The 18360-nt window shown below is 56.4% G+C and overlaps 2 protein-coding genes across 2 annotated transcripts; both read left to right on the top strand.

Moving 5' to 3' along the window:
- Window positions 1–1050: 1050 nt before the first annotated feature.
- On the top strand, window positions 1051–3132 carry Cdk2ap2 (cyclin dependent kinase 2 associated protein 2). Its single transcript, XM_059249207.1, has 4 exons — window positions 1051–1630; window positions 1938–2038; window positions 2126–2258; window positions 2633–3132. The coding sequence occupies exons 1-4, from the start codon at window positions 1549–1551 to the stop codon at window positions 2698–2700; spliced, it is 384 nt and encodes a 127-aa protein (XP_059105190.1). The 5' UTR covers window positions 1051–1548; the 3' UTR covers window positions 2701–3132.
- A 1061-nt stretch (window positions 3133–4193) lies between these two features.
- Pitpnm1 (phosphatidylinositol transfer protein membrane associated 1) lies at window positions 4194–17881 on the top strand. Its single transcript, XM_059263473.1, has 24 exons — window positions 4194–4375; window positions 5274–5392; window positions 6842–7056; window positions 7146–7267; window positions 7448–7672; window positions 9080–9406; window positions 9493–9588; window positions 9684–9791; window positions 10714–10775; window positions 10867–11117; window positions 11977–12166; window positions 12270–12377; window positions 12607–12764; window positions 12847–13052; window positions 13818–13988; window positions 14539–14703; window positions 14880–15028; window positions 15117–15227; window positions 15656–15772; window positions 15933–16081; window positions 16162–16311; window positions 16390–16573; window positions 16804–16932; window positions 17601–17881. The coding sequence occupies exons 2-24, from the start codon at window positions 5315–5317 to the stop codon at window positions 17862–17864; spliced, it is 3735 nt and encodes a 1244-aa protein (XP_059119456.1). The 5' UTR covers window positions 4194–4375; window positions 5274–5314; the 3' UTR covers window positions 17865–17881.
- Window positions 17882–18360: the final 479 nt, after the last annotated feature.

Raw genomic sequence — 18360 nt, 5'->3', positions numbered from 1 at the left:
ATAGTGAGAACATCTCTCTCTAAATAAATAAATAAGAAGAAAAAAGATTTATTTTTATGTCTAGCATGTTTTGCCTAAATGTGTTTGTGTACTACATGTTTGCATTGTGTCCACTAAGAACAGAAGCAGGCATAGGGTCCACTGGAAATGCAGTTACAAGTGGTTATTAACTATGTGAATGCTGAGATTCTAACCTGGGTCCTCTGGAAGGGCAGCCTATGATCTTAACTGCTGAGACATCGCTCAGCCTCTTACTTGAGGTTTGTAAAACAGAGTTGGGGGCTGAAGTAGTTCTGCAGACATACATACAGGCAAAACACTCATATTCATAAATATTTTTAATTTAAAAGTGAATCGATTTAAAGGAAGTAGGACTAGATGGCCAGACTCAGGTGGGAGCTTCATTAGTGGATGACGTTAGAAGAATGAACAGCGCAATCAGCTCAGCTCGGTCCACATGGGGCCAGCTCTCATCCCTACTGTTCTGTAACTTCCTAGATTGTTTTCCAGAGATTATTGTCTCTGTGTTTCAGATAAGGAAATTGAGGCACTTTAAGGCAAGAAACTCTGTGGCATGTGCCTGTAAATGCCTAGCATTTGGGAAGTGGAGGTTCAGGAGTCCAAGGTCATCCTCACCTACACAGTGAGTTCGAGTTCAGACTGGGCTACTTGAGACCTTGTCTCAATCCCACCCAACCCTCCCAAAGGAGAGCCCAGGGAGAAATTGCTAATGAGGAGCTAAGAGACCAACCAAGGGCCTTGACCCAGGTCCTGCTCTTGCCCCAAAGCAGTCCTGGATGCCGGGACGGAGGTGGGAGGCTTAGGGTGCAGATTTCCAGAGGTGCCGTTGGCTGTCCTGGACCCAGCACCTGCCTAGACCTAAGGCTGAAACCAACCCAGAGAAAGAGCGTAGAGATGACTTTGGTGAGGGATCCGTTGCCATGGGAACAAATGAAGGCCTGAGGCGCGCGCATGCGCACAGCCTGAAGGGGGGGGCGCTGAACCGGTGAAAGGTGACGTAAAGCGCCCGGGGTGGGGCGGAGGGCTCACACTGTAGGAGCTGCAGCCTTTGGTGTTCACAGCAGAGAGAAGGCGCGAGACGGTGAGGACGGAGGGTGTCCGGCGCCCGGCCACACGCCATCCGAGCGAACCGCGAGGACCACACTGGCCCCGCTGCTGAGGCCCCGCCTCTCGGACCTCGGGACTAATCGGATTGAAAGCGCGCCGGCCCCGGGCCCCGAACTCGCCAATTGAGGAGGGCGGCAGTCACCGCCCAATCCGGGGCAGACAGGTGCGAGGTCCGGAAGGTGCAGGCCAATCGGCAGCGTTTGCGGCCTGCGGGGGCTGGGCTCAGCCAATGAGGAGGCTCGAGTGACAGCTGAGCGCGCCAATCGAGAGTGAGGAGTGGTCGTGCCCGCCCGCCCTTCCGGCCGGAGCTCTATTTACCAGGGGCGTGCAGCCTGCTTGCCAATCAGAGTGCGGCTGAGCGGCCGGACAGCCAACCCCGGAGGAGCGGCCGGCTGGCGGCCGCCGCACCTAGGAGTTGGGATGTCCTACAAACCCATCGCGCCCGCCCCCAGCAGTACCCCTGGCTCCAGCACCCCCGGGCCAGGCACTCCGGTCCCTACAGGTGAGGCTCCAACTCCACCCTTGCTCCCCTTGTCCGGGCAGTCGAGGTCTTGGAGAGGAACGGCTCGAGTTTTGCAATACGGGGCCTGCTAGGCGAGCCTTGCTCAGCCTCAGTTTGCTGGGCTGTGAAGTGGGCGTGGTCACGTAGAGATTGTAGGTGGAGCGCAGGGGGAGGAGTGTGTCTCTGAAGTTGTTCAGCGTGGAATGAAGAAGCATGCCTTTGGAGATAGTCAGGCGAGCGGTCCAGGGATGGGAAAGCTGTGACGAGGTCCTTGCCACACTCTGACCTCTTCCTGGTGCTCTTGCAGCCGGAAGTGTCCCATCGCCGTCGGGCTCCGTGCCAGGAGCTGCAGCTCCTTTCAGACCACTGTTTAACGACTTTGGACCGCCCTCCATGGGGTATGTACAGGTGAGTGTGGCCAAGAGCTTGTTTATGGATGAGGACAGGAGATCCCCTCGGGGTCTGAGGTCACTTCTCTGTTTTCTTTTGACACAGGCGATGAAGCCACCTGGTTCCCAGGGCTCTCAGAGCACCTACACGGACCTGCTGTCTGTCATAGAGGAGATGGGCAAAGAGATCCGGCCCACGTATGCCGGTAGCAAGAGTGCCATGGAGCGCCTGAAGAGAGGTGAGTGAAGACACGGGCCCGCCCTCGCTCTGCCCAGGCCACAAACACTGAACGTTAAGACATTTCATCAAGGAGGGAAGATATCTGGAGCCAGTGCAGGACACCTGGGCCAGCCCAGATTGGATCAGAACCTTTACCCAGACAGGTGTTTCAAAATGAACTTGAGTCAGTCTCCAAGAAAGTGCCTGGGAACTCAGGGTGAATGTGAGGAGGGCTGGCTAAACCCTTAATCTCCTCTAACTGCATTAGATTAGACCTGCTCTTGCTGAACCGTGAAGGGGGTGGGGGAGCGTCTGCTCTAAAGGGTGCGGGTGGTGGCTGTGGAAGGTTGCTGAGACCCTGTTTGTTACTTTCCTGTCCCCACCCCACCTCAGGCATCATCCATGCCCGGGCACTGGTCAGAGAGTGCTTGGCAGAGACAGAACGCAACGCCCGCACGTAACAGGAAGCACCTTGGCCTTTTCGTCGGGACCTTTCCGGCCATTGCAGAGCACCTGCTTCTCCTTGGCCTTCACCCCAAGTTGCTTCCTATCCTGGGCTTCCTGTCCTGTGTCCCTTGGTGGGCGTCCTCCAGGAACCAGGTAGCAGATCTTCCAGTTGGCTGTACAAACTGGGCTCCTCTGTCTGCAGGAGTGAGCGGAGAGGCCACCGTGAGTCCCACCGTGACCTGCTCACAGTGCCGAGCTAACTGTAGCTTGCTCCTGTTTGTGGCCCCACCACATCGCACTTACTTCTTAACTGGTAGTCCAGGCTTCCTCCTCCCTCTCCAATAGGAGTGCAGCAGGTCTCCATGCCTCATCTCTGGGGCCACAGCCAACTTTTTTTGGTGTGTCTTTTACTAAGTATGCCCTTTTTATATAAATAAAAGATGATTTGGAGTCATTCCCTCAGCTCTGAGCCTTTCTGTGTCTGGTTCCTCTGGGGAAGCTGGGTGGCTCCGGCAGGAGGGGTATCGGGGAGGCAGCTTGAACCGAGCTTTGCCTTCCCACCCAGTCCATTGCCACCTCCGGCTCTGCGCCTTCCAGCTGGGGGAGCAGCTGAAAGGCCAGACCACCAGTGGTGGGGACGCCTGCATCGTGCGGTGCCACCAGGGGGCAGCGCAGGACCTTGGCTGCCTTCACAGCTGGCGGCACTGTTGGACAGCCACAGCCAGGAGGGCCCTTCCTCTGGATTGGCAGGCATGCCTGGCAGGGTGGAAATACCAGTTCACTTAAGCCTCTCCCTCGAATGCCCTAAGGCCCCTACACTACCCTCCGCTTTAAACTGTCCTTGGAAGGCACTGCAAAGACCAGGTCTCTTAACTCCTCGGGGAGGCAGGTAGATGTTCCCTTTCCCCAGCACCTTGGCTTGATGCTGCTATCCACTGTCCCGACAACCTCCACCAGGCTGGGTGTGGCTTCCATGAGCCAGCCTCAGTGTCTTGGCCTTTGTTCAGAGTCGGGGCAGCCCAGATGGGTGGCCAAATTTGAGACCCTAGCAGCCATGAGTAGGGAAGGACTTGGGCTCCATTAAGGGGATGGTCCAGAGACTTGTAGTGACAGAGACCTCTACCTGGGTATGTAGCTCAGTGACCCTGAAATCCCAACCCTAGACCAAGGTGAGAGCTACCAGTTCCTGGCTAACTTTGAGATGCAGCGTTTCCTCTACCCTGGGATCCAGCCATGTCAAATTCCACCTCTTCAACACACACAGGAGGGCTGCCCTGGCTGGGCCAGGGTGGGAAATGAAACCAAGAATCCTCTGGGTGTCCAGACAGCACAGAAGTGAAGAACTGTGGCATTTAGGTTTCGGCCTCTTCCCCATCTGCCTTGGAGAAGGAAGGCAGGGGCCTGCCCTGCTGCGCTGCGGGCGGGGCTGCCCCGACCCTGCCGGGGTGGGGAGGGCTCGCCGGGCCCAGGAAGGGGGCGGGGCGGCCGCAGTGACGCGGCGGGGAGGGACAGCAGGGGCGCCGGCGGGCAGACCGGGAAAAAGGTCGGGACTATGGGCCGGCTCTGCGCCTCCAGAGGGTCGGGCTCCATCTGGAATCCGAGGCCGGGGCTGGGGGCGCAACGGACTCCAACCCTGGGGCCGGCCGCCCCTGCCCGGGCCGGGTGAGGGGCGCCCGCCAGAAGCTAGAGGTGAGAGGGGACATCGATGAGCGGGCGGGTCAAGAGCGCGCCTGGCGACTGGGACGCTGAGCAGAGGGAAGTGGGGACAGAGGGCCTCTTGCCCGCCCGCTGGGTGAAAGGTGGGGGTAGGAGGGGTGTCTGCAGCGGAACTGTGGCGCCGGGCCGGGACGCAGGTGGGCAGAGCGGGCCTCCCAGGGCGGAGGCCGGCGAGACCGTTCCTGCACCAGCCCGGAATGGGCAACCTCGTGGGAGGATGATGGGGTGGCTGCAAGGACGAGTGGAGAGTCGGCGCGAACCGAGGGTACAGTTCAGGACCCGGGTACCCACTAGGGTGGTTTGGGGGGCGCAGAGGGGTTTATCTGGCACCGAAAGGTACGTTAGCATTGGCAGAGTTGCAGAGGCACATGGGGCCGCCCCCCTGAGAGATACCTTGGGGGACAAGGGTTTAGGTGGACGTCTGGGAGTGGGGTCTACGGGGCCCCACTGACTTCGGGGGATGAAGTGGTGAAGGGGGCGGGTCCCTAAGGTTCTGGTCTTAGAAAGCGGGCGCGGCTCGGAGGGATGCTGTCTGGGGAGGGCGCTGGACGAGGCCGCGATGAAGACGCGAGGCTGGCCTTGCGGCGTGTCGGCCCGCGTCCGCAGCTCTGGGGGGCCGCGTCAGTGCGCGGTTGCCATGACGACAGGCGGGCGGGGGGGGGGCGGGGGCTGCGTGGAAAAGAGGTCAGCTCTGAGCCTCGTTGCTGCTCCGGGCTCCGGCGGTGCGGGAGGCAACACTGGGTCCGCCTCTGCCTCCTCCGCGGTGGGCCCGGGCATGGGGTTCCACGACTCAAGCCCCTCGGCGGGCGTGCAGGGCTCGGGATCGCGCACCGCCGCCCTGCACTGACAGCCGCGCGGTACCCTGCGCTAGGAGGAGAGGAGGCCGCACGCGGTCAGCGGAGCGTCTTCAGGATGCTCATCAAGGAGTACCACATACTGCTGCCCATGAGCTTGGACGAGTACCAGGTAGCCCAGCTCTACATGATCCAGGTGAGAACGGTGGGGAGGGCTTTACTGGAGCCGTGCTTCATGGTGGAGTGAAGCAGGAATTCACAGGCCGCAGGGGGTTAGTCCCGCTGGATCCCCCCCCCAACCAGTTCCATTAGTGGGTTCTGTAGCCCAGAAGAGGAAAAGACATCCTTTGGATATTAAAGCAGAAGGGAGGGACAGGGGGCAGAAGGGCAAGAGAGGCCATCGGGTGCTTCCCATCCATTAAATGCCCAGCCTGCACAGCCCACATATGGTCTCCTTTAATCCTAAGAATCTAATCCCGTGGGGGCAGGGAAAGCAGTCTATGAGGAGACTGGGGAGCCAGGGACACTAGATGGTAGGTAGCTTAAGCAGGAAGAGGTTCTGGGGAAAAGTGCAGAATCCTAGCATTCCCAGGAGATCAGAAGGGTGGCAGGTAGATCAGGCCCCAAACTGGCAGGGACCGGGCAGGCAGGAACTGGATGGTGAGGAAAGGCATCTGGCCTTGGGCTGTAAGAAAGATGCTGGATCAAGGCAAGCTATCAGGGCTTCAGGGGTCTGGGCCAGGTCTGTTCCCCAGACCTGTGGAGTATGAGTCTAGGAGTGGAGAAGGCTCCCTCCCACCTCAGTGGGCTTGAGTGAACCACTTCTAGGCTTCAGAGCTATAAAAGGACAGCTGGAGGCCCTCACACTGTGAAGGATGTCACAGGAGCTGGGAATAAAGTCCCAAAGGGAAGGGGCAAGTCAAGTCTGTGGAGAGGTGGTCTTGCTGCTACTCCTGAACATATTCATCATGATCTACCACCAAGCTTGCACAAACTTTCCTGCTTTGAGTCCCCGACCTGGCTCCAGCTCCCTGTGTACACACACACCACATGTGCAAGCCATGGTCATGTTGTCCTCTCGGTCAGACCTTCTGTGACCATCTTACACATTCAGCTCTTTACCCTTGGTCGTGCTTTTCCTCAGGGCACTCACTCACTTCCTGTTTTCTGTTTCCCTCTGCTGCAGCCTAAGTTGTGGCAGGTGGAGGTTCTGTTTGTCAACAAATCGCAGTTCTTCATCCCAAACAACCCATGACCAGATCAAGTGCTAGGCTGTAGAACCCTGTGGGAACTGGGCAGAACCTGTGATCCCAACCTCAGGAAGGGACCCGAAAAGGCTACACAGGCTGCAGAGCTGGTTCGGGAGTTAAGAGCACTCGCTGGTCTTACAAAGAACCTGGATTTTGTTCCCAGCACCCATATGGCAGCTCATAATCAACTGCAGCTCCAATTTCTGGGGATCCAGTGCCATCTTTGGGCACCAGACAAGCATGTGCTTCACATACATATAGGCAGGCAAACACTCATACATTTAGAATAAACAAACCTTTTTTAAAAAAAGGCTATGCAAAGAACTAGAACCAAGCTGAGGACCCCCGGATTTAAGCTAGGGGCTGAGTTCCCTATTCTCTGTCCTGGACTGCAGAAAAAGAGCCGGGAGGAGTCTAGTGGTGAGGGGAGCGGTGTGGAGATCCTGGCCAACCGGCCCTACACAGATGGGCCTGGAGGCAGCGGACAGTACACACACAAGGTGTACCACGTGGGCTCCCACATCCCAGGCTGGTTCCGGGCATTGCTGCCCAAGGCTGCTCTGCAGGTAGAAGAGGAATCCTGGAATGCTTACCCCTACACTCGAACACGGTGAGTGCATGAGGTAGGCACAGGCTCGGGGCTGTTAAGGAAACAGTGCTTGTGGACACAGCAGTGACTTTCATACTGCCCTCTGCCAGGTACACCTGCCCCTTTGTGGAGAAATTCTCCATTGAGATAGAGACCTACTACCTGCCTGATGGGGGGCAGCAGCCTAACGTCTTCAACCTGAGTGGGGCTGAGAGGAGACAGAGAATCCTGGGTGAGGCCTTCTTGGGCCCCCTGCTGTTGTGGCCTTGGCGGGCAGTCTCGGGACCAGCCCCATTTCTACCTCTCACCTTCCTGTCTCTGAAAGGCTTTCCTCCTAACCCTTGGGGTGGGGTGGGCAGTAGAGATTAGACCAGGGGCTTGGTTTGCTCAGTGCTGGCTGAAACCCCTTCAGACACCATTGACATCGTGCGGGATGCTGTAGCCCCAGGAGAGTACAAGGCAGAAGAGGATCCCCGGCTGTACCGCTCAGTCAAGACCGGCCGAGGGCCACTGGCTGATGACTGGGCACGGACAGCGGCCCAGACAGGACCTCTCATGTGTGCCTATAAGCTGTGCAAGGTTGAGTTCCGCTACTGGGGCATGCAGGCCAAGATTGAGCAGTTCATCCATGATGTCGGTGAGCATCCAGATAGGGAATACCCAGCATGCAGTAGGCCCATGTTTGGAACCAGGAATGCTCCCATCCACTGGGGACATGGCAACATGAAGCCGTCATTTCCATCTAGGGTAGAACACAGAGTGGGAGGGGGGTGGGGGGGAATAGTGTAGCCTGGCTAGGAGTCAAGGGAGCCTGCTTTGAGGTACCTGAAAGAATTAGGGACAAGAAGCTGGCAGCATGGTCTCCAAGGCCCATGCTGTCTCTGATACTCAAAGACATTGTGGCCTTTGTGAAGTTCCTGAGTTTGGGAATACTGTGAGGCCCTCAGGAAGGTCACCAGCCCTCACAGGATTGGCTGAGGATTGCAGGTTAAGAAGCACTGATTCCAGGACCCTTTTCCATAGGGTGCCTCCTTTCCCCAGCACCCAGGGTCACAGCTATGGCCCTGATGCTGAAGACCCAGTTCTAAGCCTCTTCTGAACCGACCTCCCCACCCCACCCCCCAGAGCTGCTACCCAGCCCTGCTTACTTGTCAGGTCCGAGAGACCATCCCCAGGTGCTAGAGTTCCGTAGTCTGGGTTCTGCTTCATCACTACTGACCCCCTGTGGCTGTCCCAGCAAGCTGTGAGCCATCTCAGCATCTGAATGTTCCTTTCTGACAGGAGAAAGGTGGGGGTGGTGACAGCCAGTGCGGCATGACCAGATCCCTGAGAATTCTTTGACTGCAGGATCTCCTTTAGCTCCCGTGACATCCCTATAAGAAGGGCTACTGCCATTCCCATTTTGCAGATAAGGACACTGAGTTTAGAGAGTAATTCAGACTCCCTGTTATGCATTTGGAAAAAGACCAAAAAGTACAAATAAGAAAATGAAAATCACCAACATAGAACCTCTGTGAGGATGCTAATGCATCTCCTTCCAGAGGCTTGTAATTCAGCCATTATTACTTTACTTCCTAGGTTCTTCGGAGTCTCTTAACTTTATTTTTCTCCTTAAGATGAAAATATCCCAGGATGGGTATTGTCTTTCACTCCACCCTCTGAAGATTGCCAAAATTTCCATTAACAATTAACACCTTCATTAACCATGATGATTTCATTAACTGTTAACACCTTAATTAACTGTTAGCTCCTCAGCAGAAGTCAGCAGGAAGCTGCTGAAAGCAAGCCACAAGCCTTGGTCCTGTCTGCTAGAGTGACGGGGTCAGTGCTCAGAGTGTCCAAAGAAATAAGAAGGAACAGGGAGACAAATGCCCCTGTCTCCTCTCCCGCCCCCTAGATAGCACAGGCCCTGCTCTACTGTGTGGTTCTTGGTGGGCTGTATGCTTAAGGGAGCCATTACCTAACCTTGCGGACTGGGCATGTGGCTGCAATGGTAGGGAAATGGTGGTGGGAGGCATGGTTCTGACGCCTGGGGCATCTGCAGGTCTGCGCAGGGTGATGCTCCGGGCCCACCGCCAGGCCTGGTGTTGGCAGGATGAGTGGATAGAATTGAGCATGGCTGACATCCGGGCTCTGGAGGAGGAGACTGCTCGCATGCTGGCTCAGCGCATGGCCAAGTGCAACACTGGCAGTGAGGGGCCTGAGGCCCAGACCCCTGGGAAAGCCAGCACTGAGGCCCGGCCTGGGACCAGCAGTGCTGGCACCCCTGACGGGCCTGAGGCCCCTGCTGGCCCTGATGCCTCACCAGATGCCAGCTTTGGGAAGCAGTGGTCCTCATCCTCCCGTTCCTCCTACTCATCCCAACATGGAGGTGAGACGGGGGTAGAGGAACCAGGGATGGGAGGGAGCCACTCACCCCACCTGATCCCCCAAGCTGAAGCCCAGGTGGTCCTGCAGGTGGTGTGTCTCCACAGAGCTTGTCCGAGTGGCGCATGCAGAACATCGCCCGAGACTCTGAGAACAGCTCCGAGGAAGAATTTTTTGATGCCCATGGTCAGCATAGAAGCCATATTTATGGAGGGTGGGGGTACTGGAGAGTACCTAAGACAAGACACCCCACCCCATGACACAACTCTTTGTCCCCTCAGAAGGCTTCTCGGACAGCGATGAGGTCTTCCCCAAGGAGATGACCAAATGGAACTCCAATGATTTTATCGATGCCTTTGCCTCCCCAACTGAGGTAGAGGGGGTACCAGGTAAAGACCTCATCTCAGGGTACCAGACACCAGCACCCTGTGTGCAGCAGGGACTCAGAACAGCTCAGCCCTGAGGAGTGTCAGTCTGGAGAGAGTTCTCGTCAATACTCAGATGGCGAATGGATGGATAAAGGGTAGAATGATGGGTGAGAAAAATGCAGACAGGTCCAAGTGGCACCAGGGAGACTCCTGGGTATTGAGGAAGACTTTCTGTTGGGACTGATGTCTATGCTGGGGCTTATTTAAAGGACTGAACCAAGCTGTTCAAGAGAACTAAGACGTTGGAAATGTTCTAGGTCTGAGCCACCTCATGTGGTAACCACTGGCACCATGTGACTTAAATGTGTTTCTTTGTTTTGGGTTTTTTGTTGTTGTTGTTGTTGTTGTTGTTTTTTAATTGATTGATTGATTGAGGCAGCGTTTCTCTGTGTAGTCTTGGCCGTCCTGAAACTCACTCTTCAGACCAGGCTGGCCTCAAACTCAAGAGATTCACCTGCCTCTGTGCGCCACCACTGCCCAGCTCTTACATTGCATTTTAATTCATTTCAATATAAATAGCCCTGTGTGGCTTGTGGCTGCTCTGTTGTTCCCTTGAGGTGGTTGCTGATACTGTTTTGTTGATCTTTTGTGATTTTATTTGGAGGTAGGATACTAAGCCCTGCCGCTTGCTAGGCAAGTGCTCTACCACTGAACTAAATCCCCAGTCCTGTGATTTACTGTGAGATGGGTCAGGATGAGAAATTTGCCAGACAACTTTGTGGCAACATCCCAGAGCCAGCATGAAGAAAAGCCTAGAATATAAAATGGCCTGGAGGTTTGGGTAAGAGTAAAATAGGGAGCACCGGGCAGTCTTCATGACTAGGGTACCTGAAGTGCCAACGAGTGGCCTCTGGTCCCCCTCATTGGCTCTCTCTTGCCTTAGATCCTGCAATCATGGCTACCAAAGGTGTTGATGATGGGGCCCGAGCTCCCAGGGACTCAGAGGCAAGTATGTTCAACTACTCTATGTCCATGTTCATGCTCACTTGCTGACTGGCCACTGATCTGACACCTCATACTTCATTGTGTCCCTCAGGGCCTGGATGGAGCAGGGGACCTAGGGGTTGAAGCATGCTCTGTGCATGCCCTCTTCCTCATCCTCCACAGCGGCAGCATCCTGGACTCTGGCCCTGGAGACACCAGCTCCAAGCAGGCTGATGTGCAAACACTGAGCACAGCCTTTGAGGCCGTCACCAGAGTCCACTTCCCCGAGGCCCTGGGCCATGTGGCGCTCCGGCTGGTGCCCTGCCCACCCATCTGTGCAGCTGCCTATGCCCTTGTCTCCAAGTACTGGCCAGGAGTGGAAGGGTGGAGCACACACAGGGTCCCCAAGGGGCAGTCATCTATTTGGGGGACTCCTAAGATCGGGAAGGTCCTGGGGGTGGGAGAGGAATCATATACCTGAATCAGTCCTGCTCACGAATGGGCCAGTTCTATATCGGTTTGTTTCATTTTGCTTTTATTGCTATTTTATGTGTGTGGGTGTTTTGCCTACATGTATATCTGGGCCCCACATGAGTGCTTGGTGCCCAGAGGCCAGAAGAGGATGTCAGATCCCCTGGGCTGGAGTTACAGACAGTTGTGAGCTGCTGTGTGGGTGCTGGGAATGGAACCCGGGTCCTCTGGAAGAACAGCCAGTGCTTTTAACTGCTGAGCCAATCGTCCCAACCCCTGACTTTGCTCTTTTGAGACATGGTTTCACTCCAGCCCAGACTGGCTTGGGATTCATTATAGCTGAAGTAGGTCAACTTGTGAGAATCCTCTTAGCCCAGCCTTCAGAGCAGCGGTTCTCAGCCTATGGGTTGCGACCCCCAAAGACCATCAGAAAACACTGATATTTATATTTTGATTAATAATGGTAACAAAATTATTATGAGTTACTATGAATTGGCGATAAAATAATTTTATGGTTGGGGGGTCACCACAACATGAGCTTTACTAAAGGGTCTCAGCATTAGGAAGGTTGAGAATCACTGCTCCGGAGTGCTGGGGGTCACGGGGTGCACCATCATGCCTGGATATGCCTCTCAGGTCTGACACCCCACAACAGGATGCTTGCTAGCAGGCCCAGGGGGCCCAGGGGACTTGGTGGCAGTGGTTACACTAAAGGCCTTTACCCACCCCCCCACACCTTCTCCTCCTGCAGCCTGAGCCCCTACAGCCATGATGGTGATAGCCTGTCCCGCTCCCAGGACCACATTCCGCTGGCCGCCCTGCCGCTGCTGGCCACCTCATCCTCCCGCTACCAGGGTGCTGTGGCCACTGTCATCGCTCGCACCAACCAGGCCTATGCAGCCTTCCTGCGCTCGTCGGAGGGCACGGGTTTCTGCGGGCAGGTCAGGGGTTAGACATGCTCCCAGGAAGCGTCCAGTACCCGTGCAGCTGTGGCCCCACCTGGGTGGTGACAAAGCCTCTCAGTTGTACCACCTTCTCACCCAGGTGGTGCTGATCGGAGATGGTGTTGGTGGCATCCTGGGCTTTGATGCGCTCTGCCACAGTGCCAGTGCAGGCACAGGGAGTCGGGGCAGCAGCCGCCGTGGGAGCATGGTCAGTGTGGCCAAACCCAGCCTCCTCAGGAGGGGGGTTTTCTCCATCTCTAGGTCTCTGCCCCACTGGAATATGGCCTCTTTGCACGCGGGCAGGGCCCCAGCTAGAAAGTTGAGTCTCCTCTGGGACTCTGCCCGACCCAACCCCAAGCCTGTCTCCTCACTTCGAAATTAAGTAGGAGTCATATAGTCTCAAGCCTAAGGATGCTTCTGTCCTTCGTTCCTTCCAGAACAATGAGATGCTCTCCCCAGAGGTTGGCCCAGTACGAGACCCGTTGGCAGATGGGGTGGAGGTACTGGGTCGTGCCAGCCCAGAACCCTCAGCCCTACCGACTCAGCGTACCTCCGGTGACATGGCCAGTTCTGAGCCTGATGGCTCTCAGAACAGGTGACATCCCTGCCCAATAAGCCCGGCCCCGCGCATAGGCTGGACTGTAGAAGCAATACACTGAGTTTCTCTTCCCCCACAGCCTACAGGTAGCCTCCACAGCCACCTCCACCGGGGATCCCCGCCGGGCAAGCACAGCCTCCTGTCCCCCTTCCGCCGGTTCTGAGGCTCCTGATGGCCCCACTAACGCTGCTCGCCTGGACTTCAAGGTCTCAGGCTTCTTCCTCTTTGGCTCCCCATTGGGCCTGGTGCTGGCTCTACGCAAAACCGTGATGCCCGCCTTGGAGGGTGAGCCCTGGAGTAAAGGGGGTGCCCTTCACCTGCTTCTGTTTGCTTCTTCCCATCTCTGCTAGCCTTACTGGCTCGCCTGAGACAGGGGGATTCTTATTGTTCTTCTTCACCGCAAAGTCATAGCCTGGCTAGAAACGGGGAGGTGAAAGGGCCGGGAAGGATATGCCAAGGCTGTGTCCCAGAGTGGATCAGGAGGAACTTCCAGGGGGAAGGTATTCTATATAAGAAAGGGCTCCCAAGGCTGGGAAGCTGGCTTAGTGCTTAAGAGTACTTGTTGTTCTTGCAGAGGACCTGGGTTCAGTTCCCAGGAACCACATGGCAACTCAACACCATCTGTAACTCAGTCACAGAGCTCACCTTCCTGAGCACCAGGCACATGCATGGTACATATACGTACATACATACAAGACAAACACTCATATACATAAAGTAAACAAATCTAAAAGAAACTTTAAGAAATTCTTAAAAAGTAATGGGCCACATGCAGGAAGTGCTCCATCCCAAAACACAGCCACTGGAGGCTTCCACTGCTTGGCCAGGAGACCCGTGAAATGCCTGGCTTAAACCTCCACCTTCTCAGGCCAGGTGGAGTGGCACACCCCTTTAATCTCAGCACTCAGGAGGCAGAGGCAGGCAGATCTCTGAGTTGGAGGTCAGTCTGATCTACATAGTGAGCTCCAGGACAGCCAAGGCTAGGTAGAGACCCTGTCTCAAAACAAAACAAAACAAAACCCTCCCTTTCTCTACCCTCTGGCTACACAGTGGCTCAGATGCGTCCAGCCTGCGAACAGATCTACAACCTCTTCCATGCCGCTGACCCCTGTGCCTCCCGCCTGGAGCCCCTGCTGGCCCCCAAGTTCCAGGCCATCGCCCCCCTGGCTGTACCACGTTACCAGAAGTTTCCCCTAGGAGATGGCTCATCCCTGCTGCTGGGTACAACTCCTCCTCCCCTAGCCAAAATTAAGGGGAGATAGGAACAGTAAAAGACAGGAGGTAGCCCCGGCATCATAGGTAACCTATCATGTCGCCTCTCCCAAGTCCAAGGACCCCTCCCTTTGTCCCATAGGCAGTCAGGATTCCCAGGACCTTTGGACGTGGGTCAAGTAGTAGCCAGTGGTGACTAATTCTAGAGAGCAGACTGATGGGCATTGGCATGCCAGTGTGCATATGGCTGCTGTGCCTGTGTGTGTAAGGTTGCACCATGGCCTCCATGTGTACTGGTTACATGTACTAGAGGGGAACATGTAGTATATGTTTGCATGTTTTGGGGGTAGCAGGCATTCTGATAAGGATGTAGTTGACTACTGGGTATAACCAGAGACAACACGGTCCCTCCCCTGAAAATCTTCAGCCTCAGCCAAGCAGAGAGGCTAGAAGGGAAGAGCGTAGAGGCCCAGGAGCTGAGTTATTGTGGGACCTCTAGAAGAAGAGACCTGGGGGCAGCCTGGCCTCGCCTGGTGCTCAGGTTGGTCCTCTTCCCCAGCTGACACTTTGCAGACCCACTCGGGCCTCTTCCTGGAAGAGCTGGAGATGATGGTGCCCTCCACGCCCACCTCGGCCAGTGGTACCTTCTGGAAGGGCAGTGAATTAGGCAATGAGCCCGCAGCCCAGCCAGCAGCCCCCAGCACCACCAGCGAGGTGGTTAAGAGTAAGTCAGCCAGCTCCTGGCCTGTACATTCAGCCTGTCTGGAAGAGTGTCATTTCATAAAGTACACACCTTCTCCTAGGCAGATGGAAAGGAGGGAGGGAAGAGTCCCCATAGGCCAGGTAGATGGGCAGTGGGCAGCAGGCCACCCTGACTCGCTGCCCACCATGGCTGTGTAGTCCTGGAACGCTGGTGGGGAACCAAGCGGATCGACTATTCACTGTACTGCCCTGAGGCACTCACCGCCTTTCCCACGGTCACGCTGCCCCACCTCTTCCACGCCAGCTACTGGGAGTCAGCCGATGTGGTGGCCTTCATCCTGCGCCAGGTGAGTGAAGCCAGGGATGTGGGCCAGAAGCCAGGAAGCCTACGACTATGGAAGAGGGCTAGTGTTTCCTACTGGGTGTCCCGAGCAGGTCATTGAGAAGGAGCAGCCGCAGCTGACAGAGTGTGAGGAACCATCCATCTACAGCCCCGCCTTCCCCAGAGAGAAGTGGCAGCGCAAACGCACGCAGGTCAAGATCCGGGTATGTGCCCTGGTGCCAGGAGCCAACCTGATCGTCTCCCCGGCATCCTCTTTGAGTCCCACCCTCAGGGTCCTCCCTCATACCCTTCCTGCCTCCGCTCGGCCCCTGGAAACCTCAGGTTCCTCTGTCTGCCTCTCCTGAGCTCAGGTTGTCAGTCTGGATCCTCGCTCACCCTCACCTGACATCAGCCTTGTGTCCTGCCTAGCTCTGACTGTCGGGACACTCCCCCACCACATACACCAGACTTCATATGGGTCTGGAGATGTCCACATGCTCCTCCATTGTCTCCCACAGCAGTCCTGCCTCCTTCATGCCCCACCCTGAGAGTGGCCCCGAATCCACCCCTACACTATCCACCCCTACACTGACCCCTCCTCCCTACATCTGCATCCTTATCCAGTCCCAGCTTACCCTCTCTTTCCCACCAGAACGTCACTTCCAACCATCGGGCAAGTGACACAGTGGTATGTGAAGGCCGTCCCCAGGTGCTGAATGGGCGCTTCATGTATGGACCGTTGGATGTGGTCACACTCACTGGAGAGAAGGTCAGGATCAGATGCCCATGCCTCTGGTGTTTCCTACCTTGCCCTAACAGCTGATCTGTGGGACCTAAACCCCCTCCCTGCCCAGCCAGCCTCTGTTCTCACCTGCCCGAAAAATGGTGCCCAAGAGCTCTGCCTCCACAGCCCTTTGCCATCCTTTCAGGTGGATGTCTATGTCATGACACAGCCACTGTCAGGCAAGTGGATCCACTTTGGCACCGAGGTCACCAACAGCTCAGGCCGTCTCACCTTCCCAGTGCCCTCAGAACGTGCGCTGGGCATTGGCGTCTACCCTGTGCGCATGGTGGTCAGGTAAGCAGCAGGTCTTGGGCTCCTGCGGGGCTGGGCTCTGCAGCCTTGCCCCACCTCACTCATGCCTCCCCGGACCATAGGGGCGACCACACCTACGCCGAGTGCTGTCTGACTGTGGTTGCCCGAGGCACTGAGGCCGTAGTCTTCAGCATCGATGGTTCTTTCACAGCCAGTGTCTCCATCATGGGCAGCGACCCCAAGGTGCGCGCTGGCGCTGTGGACGTGGTCAGGTAGGAACTGCAGCCCTGCTGGCCACAATGACTGGTCGTCACCCTGGATTGTGGAGCTGACTGGCTTCCATCTCACAGGCACTGGCAGGACTCAGGCTACCTGATCGTGTACGTAACTGGCCGGCCTGACATGCAAAAGCATCGTGTGGTAGCCTGGCTCTCACAGCACAACTTCCCCCATGGTGTTGTCTCCTTCTGCGATGGCCTCACCCATGACCCGCTGCGGCAGAAAGCTATGTTTCTGCAGAGCCTGGTGCAAGAGGTACTGGGACTGAGAATGGGCCCAACCTGCCCTCACCCCATTCCACATGACAGGGGTCCCACTCCCATCAACCTGGACCTAAAGAGGTCTTTGTGGTCCTTAGGGCCAACAGGGCAGACTGAGCTGTGTTGACTGGGACCTTGCCCCCATCTCCTCACAAATAGTGCTGCCCCTGAAACAGCAACTGGGGGATGCCTGCCATGCCCCCAGCCCTATGGCTCCGCCCACAGGTAGAACTGAACATCGTGGCTGGATATGGGTCCCCGAAGGATGTTGCGGTGTACGCAGCACTGGGACTGTCTCCGAGCCAGACCTACATTGTAGGCCGTGCTGTGCGGAAGCTTCAGGCACAGTGCCAGGTGAGACCCAAGGGAAGGCTGGGAACAGACTCCTGGGGCCAAGGCCAAGGGCTTCCCACTGTGCTGGGTCCCACAAGAGAAGGGCAGATGTAAGGCCTTCGTGGTCCCGGGAACTGTTCCTCCTGAGACGCCCATAGGCTAGACTTGCTGTAGACAGACTAGAAGTGCTCACAGAAGCTGTGACTGCTCAAGGCCTCAGATACTGTCCTTTTACCGTGGCCTTGGGCAGGTGCTCCGACCTTGCTTAGCTTCTGCTGTGGGTTACAAATGATGCTAGCACTGTCTGTACTCAATTAGCTTATAACAAAGGTCTCATCATTTACTCAGGTCAAAGGCTCAGGGCAAGGCCCGAGTGCTCACTAAATGCTAACTGCTGTTATTTCCCCAAGATGCCAGCTGAAGGATGAGTCAGGTCTAGAGAGAGGCAGATTTGGGAGTTGAGCCAAGGTGCCTGGCTCACGGTCCGGGGATATTGCCTATAGGAGCCTGGCTCACGGTCCGGGGATACTGCCTATGGGAGGAAGCTTCCTGGCCAGGCTGAACCATGCTGCCACCTGCCAGTGTCACTCATTCTACCTGTCCTGTGCAGGAGCCTAGCAAGAGCAGGGAAGGTGGAATATGGGCTTGAGGTTGGCAGTACCCTCATCCCTACCTCCTTCTGCTCACAGTTCCTGTCAGATGGCTATGTGGCCCACTTAGGCCAGCTGGAGGCAGGCTCCCACTCCCACACCACCTCAGGACCTCCAAGAGCTGCGCTGGCCAAGAGCAGCTATGCTGTGGCTGCCCCTGTGGACTTCCTCCGCAAGCAGAGCCAGGTGCTGCGCTCCAGAGGCCCCAGCCAGGTGGACCGTGAGGGGCCAGGAACACCTCCCACCACCCTGGCCAGAGGCAAGACCAGGAGCATCAGCCTCAAGCTGGACAGTGAAGAGTGAGCGGACTGTGGCTGGACCTGGGGTCTCAGTGACTGTGTGGAGACTCGGGCCTAGACCTGCGGCCCCAGTCCTGTCCTCACACCCTGTATGGCTACACCTCCTCAGTATTACTTCCACTTGTTGGGGGAACCTAGCCCCCAGGGGGAAGAAGGAGGGAGTGGGCTAGAGCCCATCAGCGTTTCCAGTGTGTGAACCCACAAAAATAAACAATTGCACCCTACCAAGTGCCCTCTTGTCTGGGACACTGAAGCACTGAAAGGGACCAGGACCCGCTCAGGGTCATGAAGTAGGGCCAGGCTGGAGCCCCTTCAGTTTCCCCAAGGGTCCTGAGTGTTTTTCCCAAGGTCACTTCCTTCCCCTGCCCCCAGCCTCAGACAGTGTTGGAGTTTATAAGTCGTATGGCTTCCTATTCTGCAGCCTTTCTTACCCCTGCCCCCAAGGAAATCTCTGTCTCCAAAAGCCAAAGCTAGGGGACCATGGGACCTGAGGCTGGAAT

This window comes from Peromyscus eremicus, chromosome 1, assembly GCF_949786415.1.
Source record: "Peromyscus eremicus chromosome 1, PerEre_H2_v1, whole genome shotgun sequence".
NCBI lineage: Eukaryota > Metazoa > Chordata > Mammalia > Rodentia > Cricetidae > Peromyscus > Peromyscus eremicus.
The sequence above is the reverse complement of the archived record's forward strand: the minus strand, read 5'-3'. Positions and strand labels throughout refer to the sequence as shown.